This window comes from Hyperolius riggenbachi, chromosome 7 (assembly GCF_040937935.1).
Source record: "Hyperolius riggenbachi isolate aHypRig1 chromosome 7, aHypRig1.pri, whole genome shotgun sequence".
Taxonomy (NCBI): Eukaryota; Metazoa; Chordata; class Amphibia; order Anura; family Hyperoliidae; genus Hyperolius; species Hyperolius riggenbachi.
This window is the reverse complement of record NC_090652.1, coordinates 46,900,018-46,921,121: the sequence shown is the minus strand read 5'-3', so window position 1 is coordinate 46,921,121 and position 21,104 is coordinate 46,900,018. Positions and strand designations below refer to the sequence as shown.

At 43.3% G+C, this 21,104-nt stretch overlaps 1 protein-coding gene across 1 annotated transcript in view; it reads left to right on the top strand.

The window, feature by feature from the left end:
• The window catches only part of LOC137526001 (uncharacterized), a 110,652-nt gene that overhangs the window by 63,808 nt on the left and 25,740 nt on the right, over nucleotides 1-21,104 (top strand). Inside the window, exon 5 of the mRNA XM_068247211.1 lies at nucleotides 8,577-8,859. Coding sequence (XP_068103312.1) covers nucleotides 8,577-8,859 — 283 coding nt within the window. The remainder of the gene's footprint in view (nucleotides 1-8,576; nucleotides 8,860-21,104) is intronic.

Below are 21,104 nucleotides of genomic sequence, written 5' to 3'. Positions count from 1 at the left end.
ACAAACTTGATCATTGAGTGACTGTGTGTCAAGGTTACAAAAACTGGGTGGAGTCAAAATCAGATTTTTCTGGAAAATTGTAAACAGCAGCCTTTCTTCACTGTTAATGGCAGGGTTCTCAAACTTTGCACAGCTGGTTACTGGGTGACTGGGATTAATATTTAAAAAAGTGGGTGGAGCCTAAAAATGCCAATCAAAAATCACATATCGCTTTTCAAGGAGAATATTAAAATTGCTGCCATTCTTGCACTGTTAATGGCACAAGCCTCAAACCTGGGACAGTTGCTCATTGGGACACTGGGGTTCAAATTCAGAAAAGGGGACAGAGCCACAAACAGTCAATCAGATTTGTTTCATTTCATGGGAAAGTACAAATTATCGATGCCAAGGACCCCAAAGCTCACAAAATTGGTCATTGAGTGACTGTGTGTCCAGGTTACAAAAAGTGGGCGGAACCAAAACCAAATTTCACTGGGAAAATATAAACTGCAGCCATTCTTACACTGTTAATGGCAGGGTTCTCAAACTTTGCCCAGATGGTCACTGGGTGACTGAGATAAATATTCAGGGAAGTGGGTGGAGCCTATAATAGCCAATCAAAATTCACCTGTTGATTTTCAAGAGGAATATTTAAATTGCTGCCATTTTTACACTGCTAATAGCAGATGCTTCAAACCTGCTATAGTTGATCATTGGGTGACTGGGGTTCAAATGCTGGAGGGGGTGAAGCCACAAACAGCCAATCTGATTTGTTTCATTTCATGGGAATATACAAATTATTGATGCCAAGGACCCCAAAGCTCACAAACTTGGTCATTGAGTGTTTGTGCGTTAGGGTTAGAAAGTGGGCGGAGCCAACACCAGTTAAATACATACACAGGCAACGCCGGGTCATCAGTGGATGGAGACAAATACAAATTTCCCTGGGAAAATGTAAACTGCAGCCATTCTTACACTGTTAATGGCAGGGTTCTCAAACTTTGCACAGTTGGTCACTGGATGACTGAGATTAATATTCAGAAAAGTGGGCGGAGCCTACAAAAGTGAATCAAATTTCACCTATTGCTTTTCAAGGGGAATATTTAATTGCTACCATTCTTGCACTGTTAATGACACAGGCCTCAAACCTGGTACAGTTGGTCATTGGGTGACTGGGGTTCAAATTCAGAAAAGGGGGTGGAGCCACAAACAGCCAATCAGATTTTTTAATTTCAATGCAAATTATTGATACCAAAGACCGCAAAGCTCACAAACTTGGTCATTGAGTAATTGTGTGTTAGGGCTAGAAAAAATGGGCGGAGCCAACATCAGCCAAATACATACCCGGGCAACGCCGGGCAATCAGCTAGTATTACTATATAACCGACACGGGCATCGTTGCACTAGCCTGGCTGCATGTCATACAGTGCATGACCATGGCTACAAGCTTTCTATACATGCATATGATGTACTGATTATGTCACAAACATTTGCAGAGTGTACCCAGGCATGGTCGCGTGCTGTAGGCTTCATGCAACTGGGCCAGCGCAGGCACACTGATGCCTGACTCCGGTAACCCAAAAGAGGGTGCCGGAGGGTAATCATCAAATTCACATGTTGGAAATAATAGCTCTGTCAGTTAACTCTGCCAGAAAATTGTAGGCAGTGTACCTAGCGCCATATACTTCAACTGTGGTATCTTTTAAGGCATTTTGCTATTCTATTCACCACCACCAACAGGATGGTAGAATAATCATACCTCTGTATGAAATCACAAACGTCATATTTTCTGTTATGCGAGTAATCCCATCATCCTTCAGGATTACACATACAATCCTGATTTACCAAATCACCTTCATATTACTACATATAACTGACAACAATATCATATTAAAGAAATATATACATATCTTTAATCATTTTTTAAAATACAGTTGATTTACTATACAAACATTCACCTTTAATAACATAAAAAAAATGTTTGTACATCACACTCATAAAGTTATCCACAAATTGAATACTTCTGTTCGATTTTAACAGGTTGCACATAAACTTCCAATCCAACACACACCATACAATCTTTAGAAGAAATTGAAGAAAAAAATCCGGCAGTCCGGATCGATATAAATCGAAAAAAACGGGAAATCCGATCTGATTTTTCAGTCGAATGAAAAAAAAGCTTTCGATTTTTTCGGGAGATCCGATCGTTTTTATCGAATAAACGTAAAATCGGATCATATATAAATTTAAACCCCAGTCACGCAATGATCAACTGTACCAGGTTTGAGGCTTGTGCAATTAACAGTGCAAGAATGGCAGCAATGAAATATTCCCCTGAAAAATTAATAGGTAATTTTTGATTGTTTTTTGTAGGCTCCACCCACTTTTCTGAACATTAATCTCAGTCACCCAGTAACCAACTGTGCAAAGTTTGAGAACCTTACCATTAACAGTGTAAAAATGGCTGCTGTTTACATTTTCCCAGTACAATTTGTATTTGTCTCCGCCCACTTATGACCCTGCGTTGCCCGCTTATGTATTTGGCTGGTGTTGGCTGTGCCCACTTTCCTAACCCTAACACACAATTAATCAATTACTCAATGACCAAGTTTGTGAGCTTTGCTGTGTTTGGCAACAATAATTTGCATTGGAATGAAACAAATCTGATTTAGCTATTTGTGGCTCCACCCCCTTTCTGAAATTGAACCCCAGTCACCCAATGATCAACTATACCAGGTTTGAGGCTTGTGCCATTAACAGTGCAAGAATGGCAGAAATGTAAATATTCCCCTTGAAAATCATTAGGTGAATTTTGATTGGCTTTTATAGGCTCCAACCACTTTTCTGAATAATAACCCTAGTCACCCAACAACCAACTGTGCAAAGTGTGAGAACCCTGCCATTAACAGAGTAAGAAAAACAAAAGTTTGCTTTCTTAAAACAGAAAGAATTTGCGATAATTCAGGTTGGAGTGAGCTTGAGATGTCTCCCAGTGCATCACTGCTGAAAATATGCAAATTAACCATTGTTACCCTTAGAAGCTAAACACACCTCCAGTGTAACAGTGTATGGCTGCAGTTTACATTTTCCAGTGAAATTTGTATTTGTCTCTTTTTGGTTATGGGAATCAGAACTGCTGGAATGCAATGATGTGTCAGCTTGTTAAATTGTACAGAGCCATAATAATCCAACATACAGACTGTTTTGGATTGTTTGAAACTCATCAGTGCATTGCATGGATTAATTTGGCTCTATGCAGTAGGCCTTGTAACACCGAGAGGTAAAGACTAACCAGCAAGCTCATGGTGACCCAGAACTCATTGTAGTGTGTAAGGGACTACAATGGTCCTAAAAAGCCCCCTTACTAAGATGTTAAGAAAAACAAACGTTTGCTTTCTTAAAACAGAAAGAATTTGCGATAATTCAGGTTGGAGTGAGCTTGAGATGTCTCCCAGTGCATCATTGCTGAATATATGCAAATTAACCATTCTACCCTTAGAAGCTAAACGCACCTCCAGTGTAACAGTGTATGGCTGCAGTTTACATTTTCCAGTGAAATTTGTATTTGTCTCTTTTTGGTTATGGGAATAAAAAGTATCCTATACTTTATTCCAGGTAATGTACTATGTGTGTGCCAAATTTCATTCAAATCCGTTCAGCCGTTTTTGCGTGATCGAGTAACAAACATCCAAACATCCGAACTTTCCCATTTATTATACTAGCTGGTCGCCCGGCGTTGCCCGGGTATGTAATTGGCTAGTGTAAAGCCTAGTACACACTAGCAATTTTGATGGATCAATCATTGGTCAATTTTACCACCTCCATGTAGTATGAGGGCCAAACAGATTTTCAATTCTATGCAGATTATATAGGTAAATGGTCATACTACATGGAGGTGGTAAAATTGACCAATGATTGATCCATCAAAATTGCTAGTGTGTACTAGGCATTAGCTCTGCCCACTTTTTCTAATCCTAACACACAATTACTCAAGGATGACCTAGTTTGTGAGCTTTGTGGTCTTTGGCATCAATAATTGGCATTGAAATGAAATAAATCTAATTGGCTGTGGCTCCACTCCTTTGAAAATAGGTGAATTTTGATTGGCTTTTGTAGGCTCCACCCACTTTTCTGAATATTAATCCCAGTCATCCAGTGACCAACTGTGCAAAGTTTAAGAACCCTGCCATTGACAGTGTAAGAAACACAAAAGTTTGCTTTCTTAAAACAGAAAGAATTTGCGATAATTCAGGTTGGAGTGAGCTTAAAATGTCACCCAGTGCATCACTGTTGATTATATTCAAATTAACCATTGTTAACCTTAAATGCTAAACACATCTCCAGAACTGCTGGAAATCAATGCTGTGTCATCTTGTTAATTTGTACAGAGCCATAATAATCCAACATGCATACACATTGTTTTGGATTGTTTGATCTTCATCAGTAAATGGCATGGCTTAATTTGGCTCTATGCAGCAGGGCTTGTAACACCGAGAGGTACAGACTACCCAGAAAGCTCATGGTGACCCAGAACTCATTGGAGTGTGTAAGGGACTACAAAGGTCCTAAAAGCCCCCTTACTAAGATGTTAAGGAAAACTAAAGTTTGCTTTCTTAAAACAGAAAGAGTTTGCGATAATTCAGGTTGGAGTGAGCTTGAGATGTCTCCCAGTGCATCACTGCTGAATATATGCAAATTAACCATTGTGCCCTTAGAAGCTAAACACACCTCCAGCTTAAAAGTGTAAGAATGGCTGCAGTTTACATTTTCCCGTGAAATTTGTATTTGTCTCTGCCCCCTTTTTGGTTATGGGAATAAAAAGTATCCTATACTTTATTCCAGGTAATGTACTATGTGTGTGCCAAATTTCAGTTTACATTCTAGCAGTGAAATTTGTATTTTTCTCCACCCACTGATGTCCTAATGTTTCCCAGGTATGTATTTGGCTGCTGTTGGCTGTGGCGACTTTTTCTAACCCTAACACACAATTGTCAATAGTCAATGACCAAGAGATTGTGAGATTGTGAGATTTGTGGTCTTTGGCATGAATAATTTTCATTGAAATGAAACACATCTGATTCGCTGTTTGTGGCCCCACCCCTTTTCTAAATATTTAACCCCAGTCACCCAATGATCAGCTGTACCAGGTTTGAGGCTTGTGCCATTAACAGTGCAAAAATGGCAGCAATTAAATATTTGCCTTGAAAATCAATAGGTGAATTGTCATTGTTTTTTGTAGGCTCCACCCACTTTTCTGAATATTAATGCCAGTCACCCAGTGACCAACTGTGCAAAGTTTGAGAACCCTACAACCCTACAATTAATAGTGTAAGAATGGCTGCAGTTTACATTTTCCCAGTGAAATTTGTGTTTTTCTCCGCCCACTGATGACTTGGCATTGCCCAGGTATGTATTTGGCTGATGTTGGCTCCGCCCACTTTTCCTATCCCTAACACAAAATTACTTAATGACCAAGTTTGTGAGCTTTGCGGTCTTTGGCATCAATAATTTGCATTGAAATAAATAAATCTGATTGGCTGTGGCTCCACCCCTTTTCTGAATTTAAACCCCAATCACCCAATGGCCAACTGTACCAGGTACAGGTGATTAACAGTGCAAGAATGACATCAATTAAATATTCCCCTTAAAGATTAATAGGTGGATTTTGATTGGCTTTTGTAGGCTCCACCCACTTTTCTGAATATTAAACTCAGTCACCCAGTGACCAACTGTGCAAAGTTTGAGAACCCTACCATTAATAGTGTAAGAATTACTGCAGTTTACATTTTCTCAGTTAAATTTGTATTTGTCTCCGCCTACTGATGACCCGGCATAGCCTGATTATGTATTTGGCTGGTGTTGGCTGCGTCCACTTTTCCTAACCCTAACACACAATTAATCAATTACTCAATGACCAAGTTTGTGAGCTTTGCGGTCTTTGGCATCAATAACCTGCATTAAAATGAAACAAATCAGATTGGCTGTTTGGGGCTCCACCCCCTTATATAAATGTAACCCCAGTCACGCAATGATCAACTGTACCAGGTTTGAGTCTTGTGCAATTAACAGTGCAAGAATGGCAGCACTGAAATATTCCCCTGAAAAATCAATAGGTAGTTTTTGATTGTTTTTTGTAGGCTCCACCCACTTTTTTGAATAATAATCCCAGTCACCCAGTAACCAACTGTGCAAAGTTTGAGAACCCTACCATTAACAGTGTAAGAATAGCTGCTGTTTACATTTTCCCAGTAAAATTTGTATTTGTCTCCGCCCACTTATGACCCTGCGTTGCCTGCTTATGTATTTGGCTGGTGTTGGCTGTGCCCACTTTCTTAACCCTAACACACAATTAATCAATTACTCAATTACCAAGTTTGTGAGCTTTGCGGTGTTTGGCAACAATAATTTGCATTGGAATAAAACAAATCTGATTGGCTATTTGTGGCTCCACCCCCTTTCTGAAATTGAACCCCAGTCACCCAATGATCAACTATACCAGGTTTGAGGCTTGTGCCATTAACAGTGCAAGAATGGCAGAAATGTAAATATTCCCCTTGAAAATCATTAGGTGAATTTTGATTGGCTTTTATAGGCTCCAACCCACTTTTCTGAATAATAATCCTAGTCACCCAACGGCCAACTGTGCAAAGTTTGAGAACCCTACCATTAACAGTGTAAGAAAAACAAAAGTTTGCTTTCTTAAAACAGAAAGAATTTGCAATAATTCAGGTTGGAGTGAGCTTGAGATGTCTCCCAGTGCATCACTGCTGAAAATATGCAAATTAACCATTGTTACCCTTAGAAGCTAAACACACATCCAGAACTGCTGGACTGCAATGATGTGTCAGCTTGTTAAATTGTACAAAGCCGTAATAATCCAACATGCTTACAGACTGTTTTGGATTGTTTGATCCTCTTCACTGCATAGCATAGATTAATTTAACTCATCAGTGCATTGCATGGATTAATTTGGCTCTATGCAGTAGGCCTTGTAACACCGAGAGGTAAAGACTAACCAGCAAGCTCATGGTGACCCAGAACTCATTGTAGTGTGTAAGGGACTACAATGGTCCTAAAAGCCCCCTTACTAAGATGTTAAGAAAAACAAACGTTTGCTTTCTTAAAACAGAAAGAATTTGCGATAATTCAGGTTGGAGTGAGCTTGAGATGTCTCCCAGTGCATCACTGCTGAATATATGCAAATTAACCATTCTACCCTTAGAAGCTAAACACACCTCCAGTGTAACAGTGTATGGCTGCAGTTTACATTTTCCAGTGAAATTTGTATTTGTCTCTTTTTGGTTATGGGAATAAAAAGTATCCTATACTTTATTCCAGGTAATGTTCTATGTGTGTGCCAAATTTCATTCAAATCCGTTCAGCCATTTTTGCGTGATCGAGTAACAAACATCCAAACATCCAAACATCCGAACTTTCCCATTTATGATATTAGTAGGATTAGTAGGATTATTGAATACGTAAAACAATTTAAAGTTCATATTTCTTTCTTTTCATAGAATCTATGAATAAATACATAAGTATCCCCCCATTGTACACAAATCTTATTGCTCTGGCTGCTAAAAGTAACTAACAGCTACTTCACAGAGGGAAGAGGAAGTTAAATCCTACTTCTTAAAGAGTAACTGTCAGGCTGCAAAAGCTAATTTAAACCTCTATTCTCCTGTGTTAAACAGTTAAGAAGGAAGCCAAAAAGGCAATACTGAAGTTAAAAATCTCTCTTACTTTTAATGTGTGCTTATCAGCAAAGCTGTTAGACCCAAGCTCTCAAAAGGACGAAAGGCCGCATACCATACTGCAAAGCATTCTGGGGCTGCTTGGGTCCTCCCCTCGGCTGCTAGTGAGAAAGTACAGGCTCATGTTACAACAGGGTAGCAGTGAAAAATCTCCGGGCAGAGTACACTGCAGGAGTCCGCTATTGTTCCTAGCCACATGGCTAATCAATATTCACTGCACAGTAGTGTTTTCCATTACGGATCTTTTGTGTGAGTGAATCATCAGGAAGCAGGCAGGACATGACGACACATTTGGCTTCATAGGAGACAGACAAACATGGAACCTGCCATGAGCTGCCAGGAGCATCATTCTCTGCAAATACTATATAAAAATTCTGTGAAATCCAAACATGGGCAGTGAAATGCATATGTAATGTAAGTACAGCCAATCTTTAGCTACTGTGTGTTTTTTTTCTCTGAGACCCTATACCTAACAGCTCCTCTTTAATAGCGCCTTTTATCCACCACCAATGCTGTCTCTCCATATACAAATTGTGACCCACCCACTCCACCAACTCTAATCTGCTTAGTCACCTCTAGAAGCAAATTTGGACGAACCCACAGAGGGTCATGGTGGTTCAGAGGTAGGAATGCAGAATAATTCTTTACCGCAGTTTGGTGAATATACCATAAAGTCCCTTCAAGCTTCCACTTTGCAATCATCAGTTTCAACTAAACAAGAAGACTCAGTCTACCATGAAGACTTGCCATTATCCTTGCCAGTTTGTGTCTATGAGCTTTGTCTGTGTCTGTCTAAAGTCCCGGATAGATTGTGTGACTGCAACTATCTGTTTTCCCCATCAGGTCCGAAATGCCCCAGGAAGGAGCTGCTCAATTATCCAAGTTGAAAAAGGAGATTTTGTGTTCCATATGTCTTTGTGAGCTGACAGACCCCGTGACCAGCATCTGTGGCCACACCTTCTGCAGAGCATGCATCACCAAGCACTGGAGCACCACACAGTCCCTGTGGTATCGGTGCCCCGAGTGCAGGAGGATCTGCCCCAAAGACCAGCTCATATCTGTCTACATGCTCCAGAACATGGTAAAGGAGGTCCTGAGTGCTGTGAAAGAAGATAAGGCCAGACAGGTGAGCTAATAATATATTGGAGGGGGGAGAGAAAACATAAGGATCAGGCAGAGTTGCTAGGCAATAGGAAGAACCTGGGAGTCGGACCATGATAATTGAGGCGGGGGGCAGGGAAAGCACAAAAAGTAAGGAGGTGACTAACTATGAGGAGGTGATTAAACCTAAGTAAAGTGTGGTGGTGATAACATAAAATGCTTACCAATGCTAGAAGACTTTCAAATTGGATTGATGATGAATTCGAGTTGCTGGTGAGACAATGATATTGTAGGTGTAACAGAACCATGGATGAATGCTAGCCATGATTGGAAGGTAAATTTAGTTCAAATTAAAACTATCTAAAATTTTCTGGAACAAAGCCTCTGGTCCCCTTAACGAGAATCTGAAGCCAAATAAAGAATGGCCTTTTACCTTATATACATATGAGGCATGTATGCCCCTGCTAAAACGCTGCTATCCTGCGGCATAACGAGGGGTCTTTACCCCTCCAATCCCCCCTGTGCTGCCCGGGGAGCGCTTCCGTGTGAGGCAGGGCTATGAGCTGCAGCCCTGCCTCACACGTGTCTGTCAGCCGGGCATCGCCGCCTCTCCCCCGCCCCTCTCAGTCTTCCTTCGCTGAGTATATAAGGTAAAAAGCTATTTTTTATTTGGCTTTAGATTCTCTTTAAGGACTAGAGGCTTTTTATTTTTATTTTTTTCACTTACTGATTACTGTGATTGGCTCACAGTGATCAGGAGGTCAGGAGCCAATGAAAATGGCTCCTGACCAATGCATTGAACTTGACTGTCTTTAGACAGTGGAGATCTGTGCCGGTGGGGTTGCACTATTGTGTCCCAGGTTTGGGAGCTGCCAGCATTAAAACAAGGCCTCATTGGGCTTAGGAAGCCACAAGTGTGGCATAATTTTAACTATCCGTGGTCCTGAACCGGTTAAAATGACCTTCACTCTGGTTAAGATGGAAGCAGTGGCGTAGGGATCGCCATAGCAGGCATTGCGACTGTTATGGGGCCCATATAGCCACAGGGGCCCACTGGTCCTGGCTGCCTGTGTGGTATTTGTATTCCTTTTATTCATCTGGCCATGACCGCCAACACTGAAACCCGCCACACCCACTCATTGCACAGAGGCAGGCAGGTGAAAGGGGACTATGTCTTCACCTGCTGCCTGCTCATTGATATGCCTTCCTTCTGACAATGAGCTATTAGTTCCAGCCGGCTGCTGTGAATAAAGTAAAAAACGACACATAGAGATGTCCCGAACGGTTCGCTAGCGAACGGTTCCAGGCGAACTTCGGTGGTTCGCGTTCGCCTACCAAACGCGAACTTTCCCGGAAGTTCGATTCGCCCCATAATGCTCTATGGAGCAAAACTTTGACCCTCTCCATCACAGTCAGCAGACACATTATTGCCAATCAGACTGCACTCACTGGTGGAGCCCCCCCCCCCTTATACAAGACAAGGTCCTTGAGCCATTTGACTCACTCATCTGCCTATACTAATTAGTAAAGGGACAGCTGCTACGGAGCTTTTAATTAGGCTCTTGTGGGCTCCACCCTCCACCCTTCTACCTATTCCCTCCACCTATTCAGTAGGAGACCTTAGGCAAGTCTTCCTAACACTGCTATCTTGTCTAATTTTTCTCTTGAAAACTGTTGAGCACAAAATACAAGGCCATGTCTGGCTACATACCTGTAAGCAGTGGCTGCATTGTGTAATGGTTAAGGGCTCTGCCTCTGACATAGGAGACCAGAGTTCGAATCTCGTCTCTGTCTGTTCAGTAAGCCAGCACCTATTCAGTAGGAGACCTTAGGCAAGTCTTCCTAACACTGCTATCGTGTCTAATTTTTCTCTTGACAACTGTTGAACACAAAATACAAGGCTATGTCTGCCTATATATCTGTAAGCAGTGGCTGCATGGTGTAATGGTTAAGGGCTCTGCCTCTGACACTGACACAGGAGACCAGAATTCGAATCTCGTCTCTGTCTGTTCAGTAAGCCAGCACCTATTCAGTAGGAGACCTTAGGCAAGTCTTCCTAACACTGCTATCTTGTCTAATTTTTCTCTTGATAACTGTTGAACACAAAATACAAGGCCATGTTTTTTCTCTTGGATTGAGCATAAATGGTAAATGCTAGGCCAGCTTCAGTTAGTACTGTTGTGGTACAGCGGTTAAGGTACTTGCCCACCACACAGTGAGACCTGGGTTCAATTCTCAGCTATGGTATGTAAACTGGCTTTTGAAATAATATAATTCTCTGGCAGATGAGGGAATAGGTAGAAGGACAGTGGAGGGAGTCCTAAAATAGGGGTCTGTGTGAAATCTAGATGTTAGAGTAGGACATTTGATGTGTATTTCACTCAATCATGTCTGCCTCCAGGTATTAGAGCCTTTGAAACATGTTTTCTATAATTTTTCTAGGCTTTAGAATTTTTTCTATTTTACAAAGTTCGCCTCCCCATTGAAATCTATTGCGGTTCGCGACATCTCAAACGACACAGCGCTTGGCCCCACCTCCTGACTGACCTGTCTACACATTGGAGAGAGGCATCTGACTGCGATCACAGGGGATAGAAGCAGCACACTGTGGCACTACCAGGCTGAGCCACATCACTGCCTCCACAAGAATTAAATAACCAAGCTGTCACTGTCAGGGAGAGCAAAGGTAATAACGGACAGAGTTCTGTGAACAAGCTGATTGCCATCACACCCCCCTCCTTCCCCCACCCTGACAAAACTAGAGCTGGTGCAAGATAATTAGCTGACTCATGAAACTTGTTGAACATGGCAGCTATTAGATAGTAATAATGCTAGTAGCTCTGTTAGTCAGTGCATCCCCTAAACTAGGAGGACCACCAAATATTGTAAAATTCTTAACAAGTAATCATCACTATAGCAAACAATGGGCAGCGCTCACTGGCTGCAAGTAAAGTCAAAACTACAGAGATGTGCACAGCTCCCCTGGGGCTAAATACACACCTTGAATGAAAATCAAATACAAATTATGTGCTAAACACTTTTCTAAAATTTAAATGGAAACTGACGCCCATGGAGGCATTGTTAGACTAGTGGTTAGGTCTCTCCTGTGAGGGCCCGTCATCGTTGTGGGAGAGTCTATTAGGGATAATTTGTGCACAACTTATGCTGAAGCTAATACCCTCCTTTTACTGTACCTGTTTTTGAATGCAAGGTGTGTAATCTGCCCGTTATTCGAACTCTGCACACTTGTGCAGGTAGTCAATTCAAGTGCAGCGTCTGTTTGGAAGCGCTGCCTTTCCCTTCTGCTGTACACAAATATTAATCATCACTGTTTGATTATGTCACAGGTTCAAAGCAGTGTGTCTTTCCAAGGCATAGTCCCCAACCGTCCCGTTTTCGTCGGGACTGACACGATTTGGGAGGGCTCTCCCGCTATAACCTCCCAGTGTCCCGGCTGGCTGGGGGGTCAGATGCAGGGGCGGACTGCATATACTGGGGACACCTGTACACCTGGCTATACTGGGGGCACCTATACACCTGACTGCATATACTGGGGAGACCTATACACCTGGCTATACTGGGGAGACCTATACACCTGGCTACATATACTGGGGACACCTATACACCTGGCTATACTGGGGACACCTATACACCTGACTGCATATACTGGGGACACCTATACACCTGGCTATACTGGGGGCACCTATACACCTGACTGCATATACTAGGGAGACCTATACACCTGGCTATACTGGGGAGACCTATACACCTGGCTACATATACTGGGGACACCTATACACCTGGCTACATATACTGGGGACACCTACACACTTGGCTGCATATACTGGGGACACCTATACACCTGGCTACATATACTGGGGACACCTATACGCCTGGCTACACTGGGTACACATACACCTGGCTGCATATACTGGGGACACCTATACACCTGACTGCATATACTGGGGACACCTGTACACCTGGCTATACTGGGGGCACCTATACACCTGACTGCATATACTGGGGAGACCTATACACCTGGCTATACTGGGGAGACCTATACACCTGGCTACATATACTGGGGACACCTATACACCTGGCTATACTGGGGACACCTATACACCTGACTGCATATACTTGGGACACCTATACACCTGGCTATACTGGGGGCACCTATACACCTGACTGCATATACTAGGGAGACCTATACACCTGGCTATACTGGGGAGACCTATACACCTGGCTACATATACTGGGGACACCTATACACCTGGCTACATATACTGGGGACACCTACACACTTGGCTGCATATACTGGGGACACCTATACACCTGGCTACATATACTGGGGACACCTATACACCTGGCTACACTGGGGACACCTATACACCTGGCTACATATACTGGGGACACCTATACACCTGGCTACATATACTGGGGACACCTATACACCTGGCTATACTGGGGACACCTATACACCTGACTGCATATACTGGGGAGACCTATACACCTGGCTGCATATACTGGAGAGACCTATACACCTAGCTGCATATACTGGGGACACCTATACACCTGGCTACATATACTGGGGACACCTATACACCTGGCTACATATACTGGGGACACCTATACACCTGGCTGCATATACTGGGGAGACCTATACACCTGGCTGCATATACTGGGGAGACCTATACACCTAGCTACATATACTGGGGAGACCTATACGCCTAGATACATATACTGGGGAGACCTATACACCTAGCTACATATACTGGGGAGACCTATACACCTGGCTGCATATACTGGGGAGACCTATGCATCTGGCTGCATATACTGGGGGCACCTATACACCTGGCTGCATATACTGGGGGCACCTATACACCTGGCTGCATATACTGGGGGCACCTATACACCTGGCTGCATATACTGGGGGCACCTATACACCTGGCTGCATATACTGGGGAGACCTATACACCTAGCTACATATACTGGGGAGACCTATACACCTAGCTACATATACTGGGGAGACCTATACACCTGGCTGCATATACTGGGGAGACCTATACACCTGGCTACATATACTGGGGAGACCTATACACCTGGCTACATATACTGGGGACACCTATACACCTGGCTACATATACTGGGGAGATACTTTAAATTGATATATTACGAATTTTAAAATGTTAATATGAAGAAAAATGAACAAGGATAGAAAGGACCAGTGTGGTTTGAATTATAAAACCACATATTTTTCTTAAGAAATCTTTATGGTATGCGTGACTAGGGGGTGTGATGGGGGCGTGATACGGGGTGTGGCAGGGGCGTGGCTTAAGTGTCCCTCTTTCTCATCTCAAAATGTTGGGAGGTATGTTCCAAGGGACAACACCTCTTTTTGGAAAAACATCCTTCTGTCCCTCTTTCTTCCTTGATTGCCACTTTTTTTTATTTTTAACTTCCTAGTGACCACGTCACACCAGTGGGCGTGAATGTGGTGGCAGCCCCAGGACTGCCTAACGACAATTGGCATCAAGTCCTGGGGAAGGTTTTGCAGGAGATCACGCTCGCCGATGCGCGCTCATCTCCGCTTGAATGACGGAGCTCCACTCCGTCATCAGTCTCCCAGCGGCGATCGCTGCTAGGAGACTGTTAGATGGTGAAACCAACGTCTATTTACCATGTACAGCGCTGCGATCTAAGGAAGTGCTGTACTGGGGACAGCCGCGTGACACGGCTGTCCCCTCTTGAGGCACAAGAGCAATCGGCTGTCATGGTGGGGGAAGGGTAAACTAAAATAAGAAAAAAAGTAAAAATGTATTTAAAAATAAAACAAATAAATATTAATAAGAAAAAAACAAACAAATATCCCAGCAGCGATCACAGCCCACCAACAGAAAGCTCTGTTGGTGGGCAGAAACGTGGGGGATCACTTGTGTGCCGAGTTGTACGGCCCTGTAGCAAGGCCTTAAAGGTGCAGTGGCCTAAATTGTAAAAAATAGCCTAGTCACTAGGGGGGTGTAACCCTACGGTCCTCAAGCAGTTAACTAAAGAACAGAGCAAAATAACAAAATGCACCCTTTAACTTGAGCTATGTTCAGAGTGGGTGTTGCATGTAAAATCAGGAATACAACAGAATGTAAATGTGGCTCTGCTTGTTTTTTCGCAGATTGTCACATACAGTGAAGCACACATCAAATGAAAACTATGCTTTACTGTCACTGTTAATTTCCCCGTTTTTAGTTAATGCACTGCATGCAGTGTGTTGGTATGTCGCACACCGTTACACCACACTGTGCATGGTGTTATTCTATGCTACAATGGATTTGTTACATTGCACTGCAACACCTTACTGTGAGCGTGGCCTAAAATAAGTGTTTTTACTGCCCTAAGCCACTGGGACATCACAGACTCAAAAAAGTGATCGACATACAATCCTGACTCAAGAGAACAACTTTTGTTTAAAAAAAGACATCCACAGTTCCTGCTCATGTTAAAGTGTACCCAAGGTTAAAAAAAAAAAAAAAAAGCCAGATACTTGAATCCTGCAGAGGCTTCCCACTTACTCCTGGGCCCCACCTTTGCCAAGAGCGGACCTCTTTGTTATCACAACCACGCTCCCCTTCTTGCATAAGTGGAGTTATAGTGAACCAGCACAAGTATGGCTACCTGGGCATTGAGTTGGAGCCGCTCACACCAAAGCAGCTCCATGCTACTGTGTAAGCATGGCCATACTCGTGCAAGTGCAGTATATGTGGGACGTACAGGGGGACATCTATCTATTAGGTAACATTTTATGTAAGACCTTTTTATGGATTTTTAATATGTGCATTTGTATTTGTAACATCCATCCAGAGGTCATTCTGTATATGAGTGCAATGTGACTTTACCATCACATATTTACGTGTAGTGCAACCCAGGGGCGTAACTAGAAATCACTGGGCCCCCCTGTGAAAATTTGGATGGGGCCCCCCCATAGGTGCCAAGAAATCGTAATGGGGCAGCGTTTCACTATAAAACAATTGTAATGGGGCAGCGTTTCACCATAAAATAATCGTAATGCACCAGAAATGAATCCTAAAGTGGGCAGCATTTCACCATAAATGAATCGTAAAGTGGGCAGCATTTCTCCATAAAATAATCGTAATGTGGGCAGCGTTTAATCATAAAATAATCGTTAAGTAGGCAGCAGTCACCAGAAAATCGCAATGTGGGCAGCATTCACCAGAAAATCGCAATGTGGGCAGCAGTCACCAGAAAATAGCAATGTGGGCAGCGTTCAAGAGATAATCGTACAGTGGGCAGCAGAATTCAAATTTTAATGTTGGCAGCATTCACCAGAAAATAATCGTAAAGTGGACAGCAGTCACCAGAAAATAATTGTAAAGTGGGCAGCAGTCACCAGAAAATCGCAATGTGGGCAGCTGTCACCAGAAAATCCCAATGTGGGCAGCGTTCACCAGAAAATCGCAATGTGGGCAGCAGTCACCAGAAAATAGCAATGTGGGCAGCGTTCAAGAGATAATCGTACAGTGGGCAGCAGAATTCACTCACCTGGCAAAAGTCTATTCTCCCGGCCGACCTCTGGTGCGCAGCTCCCCAGACGATCCTCCTGCAGCACATCTTCCATGGTGACAGACAGAGATCAGGGCTATGGCAAGATGGCGCCCGAAGCCCTGTACTGGAGACATAAATAGTCTCCAGTGCAGGACTTCGGCTGCTATCTTCCCGTAGCCCTACTCTGCCTCCCGGGAGACTGCGGACTGCAGGGAATGAACTGGCGTCTATTAGACGCCGTGGCCAGTTCAACACCTGGCTGGGGGGTCCCAGAATCGGGCCTGCGGCAGCGCTCGCCCCCGCACATGGCTGGCGGGCCCTAGAGGGGCCCCATGCCCCCCCAGCGGTTGATGGGGTCGCATCCCCGGTAGTTACGCCGGTGGTGCAACCTTATCATCCCACACAGCTATGATAGTTTAACAGCGCAAATCGCAACTAAACCAGCAATGCTGGAACGCAAACCAGTGACGTCACCGGAAGTGACGCAGCACCTACCAGAAGTGCGATGCCAGACGCCGCTATGAGTGGTTTGAGTAACTGGATGGATAATGAGGTTAAATGGGTTTTAAACATATATATATATATATATATATATATATATATATATATATATATATATATATATATATATATATTATATATATATATACAGTGCTTAAATTAATAATACTTAATTGGAAACTTTCTGTGCCACCTTCCCTATCCAACTGGAAAAACCAGTTTCAAAAATTTGACAAAGTATGGAATAGATGGGTAAAAGCAACAGACTCCATTATCCCGAATCTTAACATCATGGCCACTGTACAGGACCTTATACAAGCTTAATTATGGTGATACTTATGCTGGAAACGCATCAAACACTGATTCTATAATCAATATACCTCTGACTTATGTAAATCTTTCCTCAGACGTATCTCTTCAATAACTATTGAATGTATCTAGATAGTTTTGTCACTGCTCTGATTGATGTCACGGTAATTATAATGCATCTAATGTAACCCAGCTGAATTACTAAACCTTCTGAAATGACATGATTTGTTACTTGTTTAAAAATTTAATAAAAATTCTCTTTTAAAAAAAAAAAATACAGTGCTTGCCCACCCGCACCTGTTTACTTCCCCTGAGGATGGCAATAGCCGAAACTAGTCGGGTCAAGAGTGGGAAGCACCTACCGAGGTCCGTTGTGAGGGGGCTTAGTACCACATTGGGTGGGAAGCGCAATACACCAAAGGGGGTCTTAAGTGGATTAGGACCCTCACAAAGTAAGTGTAGCCTCCTGTACCAGTATAAGAAGAATTAATCTGCGCTGTGCTTCACTATACAAAACATTTTACATACCAAAGGCTCACTCCAGCCACCTCCAGGCTTATCACTCCCTCTCTGTCCTCCTCCGACTCCTGAATCTTCTGTTATCGAGCCCGGAAATAGTCCTCCGGTCCAGAGTGTACTGCACATGCATGGCCCAGTCTTGCGCTTCCCCGTTGTGGTCCTGTACTCGGGAGTGTTTTGCGCCTGCACAGTACAGAGTGCTCCTGGCAACAGGACCAGGACAGGGGAGCCCGTGACTGGGCCATGCATGTACAGTACACTCTGGGCTGGAAAATCTCAGGAAGCCAGTATCGCAATCAACAGTTTTAATTTAAAGACAACCAAGGATGCATTAAGCTTGCAAACAGTGACAAGATCCACACAAGAACCAAAACTTATTGATGTCAGTCATCATTATATCCATGATCTAGTGGAGCAAAGAGTGATTGCCACTGGGTGGCAGTGTGTTCTTGCAACATAGGTCTTACTACAACTGGTGTCTGTAAAAGAAAGTTGTGAATAAAACTCATCTACATTCTTGGTGTGTAACATCCCTGAGAGCCATTGCCATGAGGCTGATTAATATCTGTTTCTCTTGCATTCTACATTGCTACACATGAAGACACTACTTTAAAATAGCATAATACTTCTGTGTTTCTCTTGTTGCTTCTGTTTGCCTACACATACCTAGAAAATTTGGTGGTTCTAACATTTTAACAATTATAGAGGCTTTGCTATTTACGTTTAAAGTCGCCCATAGAATGGGGGCATGGGCAGAACCCAATGCTGCAAGTGAAGCTTAAAGCTTTCCTCCATATCAGCTCTCCGAAATGGCACACTGTGACTATACTGCTTCCTCCATGTCAACCTTCAGGAGCATCCCTCGGGGGGACCTCCACACTACTGAGCCATGGCATGGCATCAAAAAGGAAAAACTGACTCTGCAGCTCTGCAAGATGTCATCATCAGACCTCTTAACCAAGCCCAGATGTCCCCGTATGGCACATCAGCGGTGACTTCACTCCAAGCACCCCAACTTCATAGAGCCAGGGCTAATCGAAGCAGAGGATGGTCCTGGCCTCAGATCAGGTAGGAGATGATATAACAGCACAAGATGGCAAGCCCACAAACCCACTAGCTGTATTCCCAGCTACTGAACAGACAATTTCACAAGCATTTCTCAAGGATTTCATGCTCTCCTTTCGAGAAGCACTATATATTGATTTATATGCATCTGACAAATGCTTTGAACTTTCTGCAGTGACTACTGCCAGAGTCACACACATAGAGACAAAAATATCTGATTATACAGAAGCACATTATGAGCTGGTAGATGTCCATGATGACCTCATAATTGAAGTTAAATGTCTAAAAGAGAAAATGACTGACTCAAAGGACAGAAACTGAAGTAATGACGTCAAATCTGTGGCATTCCTGAAACTGTGTCCACTGTCTTAAACTTTATGTTCTTAATGTGATAAAGGCAGTTCTCCCCATTATGCCAGCACATGAACTCATAATAGATAGAGCGTACTGCTTGCAGAAACCTGTATTTATCACTGAGAACATTCACAGAGATCATCATAAGCCTACCTTTCTTTCAAGTCAAAGAGGTTTTTATCTTGGCTACCAGAAAAGGTCAAAAACTCCCAGCACCTTATCAAGACCTCTTCCTTTTTGCAGATTTGTCCCAGGCCATCCTTCAAGTAAGACACTCAGTGTTATAAGTTAGCACAGCTATAAGAGCCAAGCAATTCTCTTATCATTGGGGATTCCCAACAAAACGAATCATTAATGCTCATGGATCCCTCTCCCTCAATAAAACCCTTAAAGAGAGTCTGGAACTGCTTAAAAACTGGAACATCACCCCACTTGAAAGAGCTCGGAAAACCTTCAGCCCTGGATGCACTCTTCCTCAACAAATTGATTGGTCTGTTGACCAAACCAAGAAGCTGATGGCAGTAAAACCTGACCCCTACAGAGCTGATTAGCTACTTAAATTTGGAACTGAATGACCCTTCATTTCCCCCTATTGAGTGGCCTTCTTTTAGGTCCCTGCTGGGCCGAATATCAAATTTTGGGTTCACAAATTTCGAATGTGAATTTCTGCAAAAAGTTGTTTCAAGGGGCCTTACACCTGGATGGGGGCATGGCGGAGGGGGATCCATGGCAAAAGTCCCACCAAAAATTATGAAATTGACACAGAGTCGTGTTTTAATCGCTAAAGGACAGAAATCACATTCCATTCATAGGTTGGTGGAATAAAGTGCTTTAACCCCTTCCTTAACGACTAACACCGATAGGCTTGGGAAGGTGGCAGCCCTAGAACCACCTAACGCTAAAAGGTGTCAAGAGCGGTGGGCGGGGATTTGCAGGGAACGCACCCGCGCATGCGTGATCGTTCCCTGCCGTGACACGGAGCTCCGTGTTCAGCCTGCTAGTCACAATCGCGGCTGACAGGCTGTGTAACAGCTGAAAACAGCCATTTTTACATGTACAGTGCTGCAATCTCTGATCTTTGATGTTCGCTACATCACTATTGAGTGACTGTGTGTGTAAGGGTTAGAAAAAGCAAAACAACCAAATGCATACCTGGGCAACGCCGGGTCATCAGCTAATAGTCAATCAAACAAACTATTGAAAGTAAAGTCGCTGATAGACTTTAATGAAATTCACAATATTGGTTTACCAAAAATTTGTGCAACAAAGTTTGAGGAAATTTCCATGAGACTGTCAGAGGCACACTTGGTCATCCCTTGGAACTATCCTACTTGAAGAAGAGCTACAAAAGATAAGATTAAGGCAGGGAACACACTAGGCAGAAACATTAGCATTGCATAAAATACAGCACTTATGTGTATAATGTTGGTCAATCTGCCGCATAAAAAAACGCTGGTTTTGTTGCATATTTTTCAAAAACGCATTAAAAAACGCACATGAGGCGCATGCGCGGCGCTGACCGTAGTGGATGTGATCCCCGGCCGCTGCGCTCCAGCCCTGCACAACCCGCCTAAATACGCAAGCAAACGGACATAAACTCGCACTAAACTTGCAGCGTGGCTTCGTGACATGCCCAAGGGGAAGAAGAGCAAAAAGAAAGGCGATTCTCCGGACTCTACAACTCCCGGCACCCCTAAAACATCCCCGATCTCCACGCGCTCATCTAAAACCAAGATGGCGGAGGCACAGCAAAGCCAGAAACAACAAGGCCCAGCCTCTCCCGAACAGCGAATCTTGCCGCAGGCCAGCAAAAAGCATAATCAAGCTGCCTCTCCAAACCAGCCAACCTCTCAAGACGAGCTGGTTGCAAATATCCAGAAAGTTTTTCGTGCGGAGCTCAAGGAGGCGGTTCGAGATTTTACGCTCCAGATACGAGAAATTGGAGGTCGGGTTGCCGATCTGGAGAAA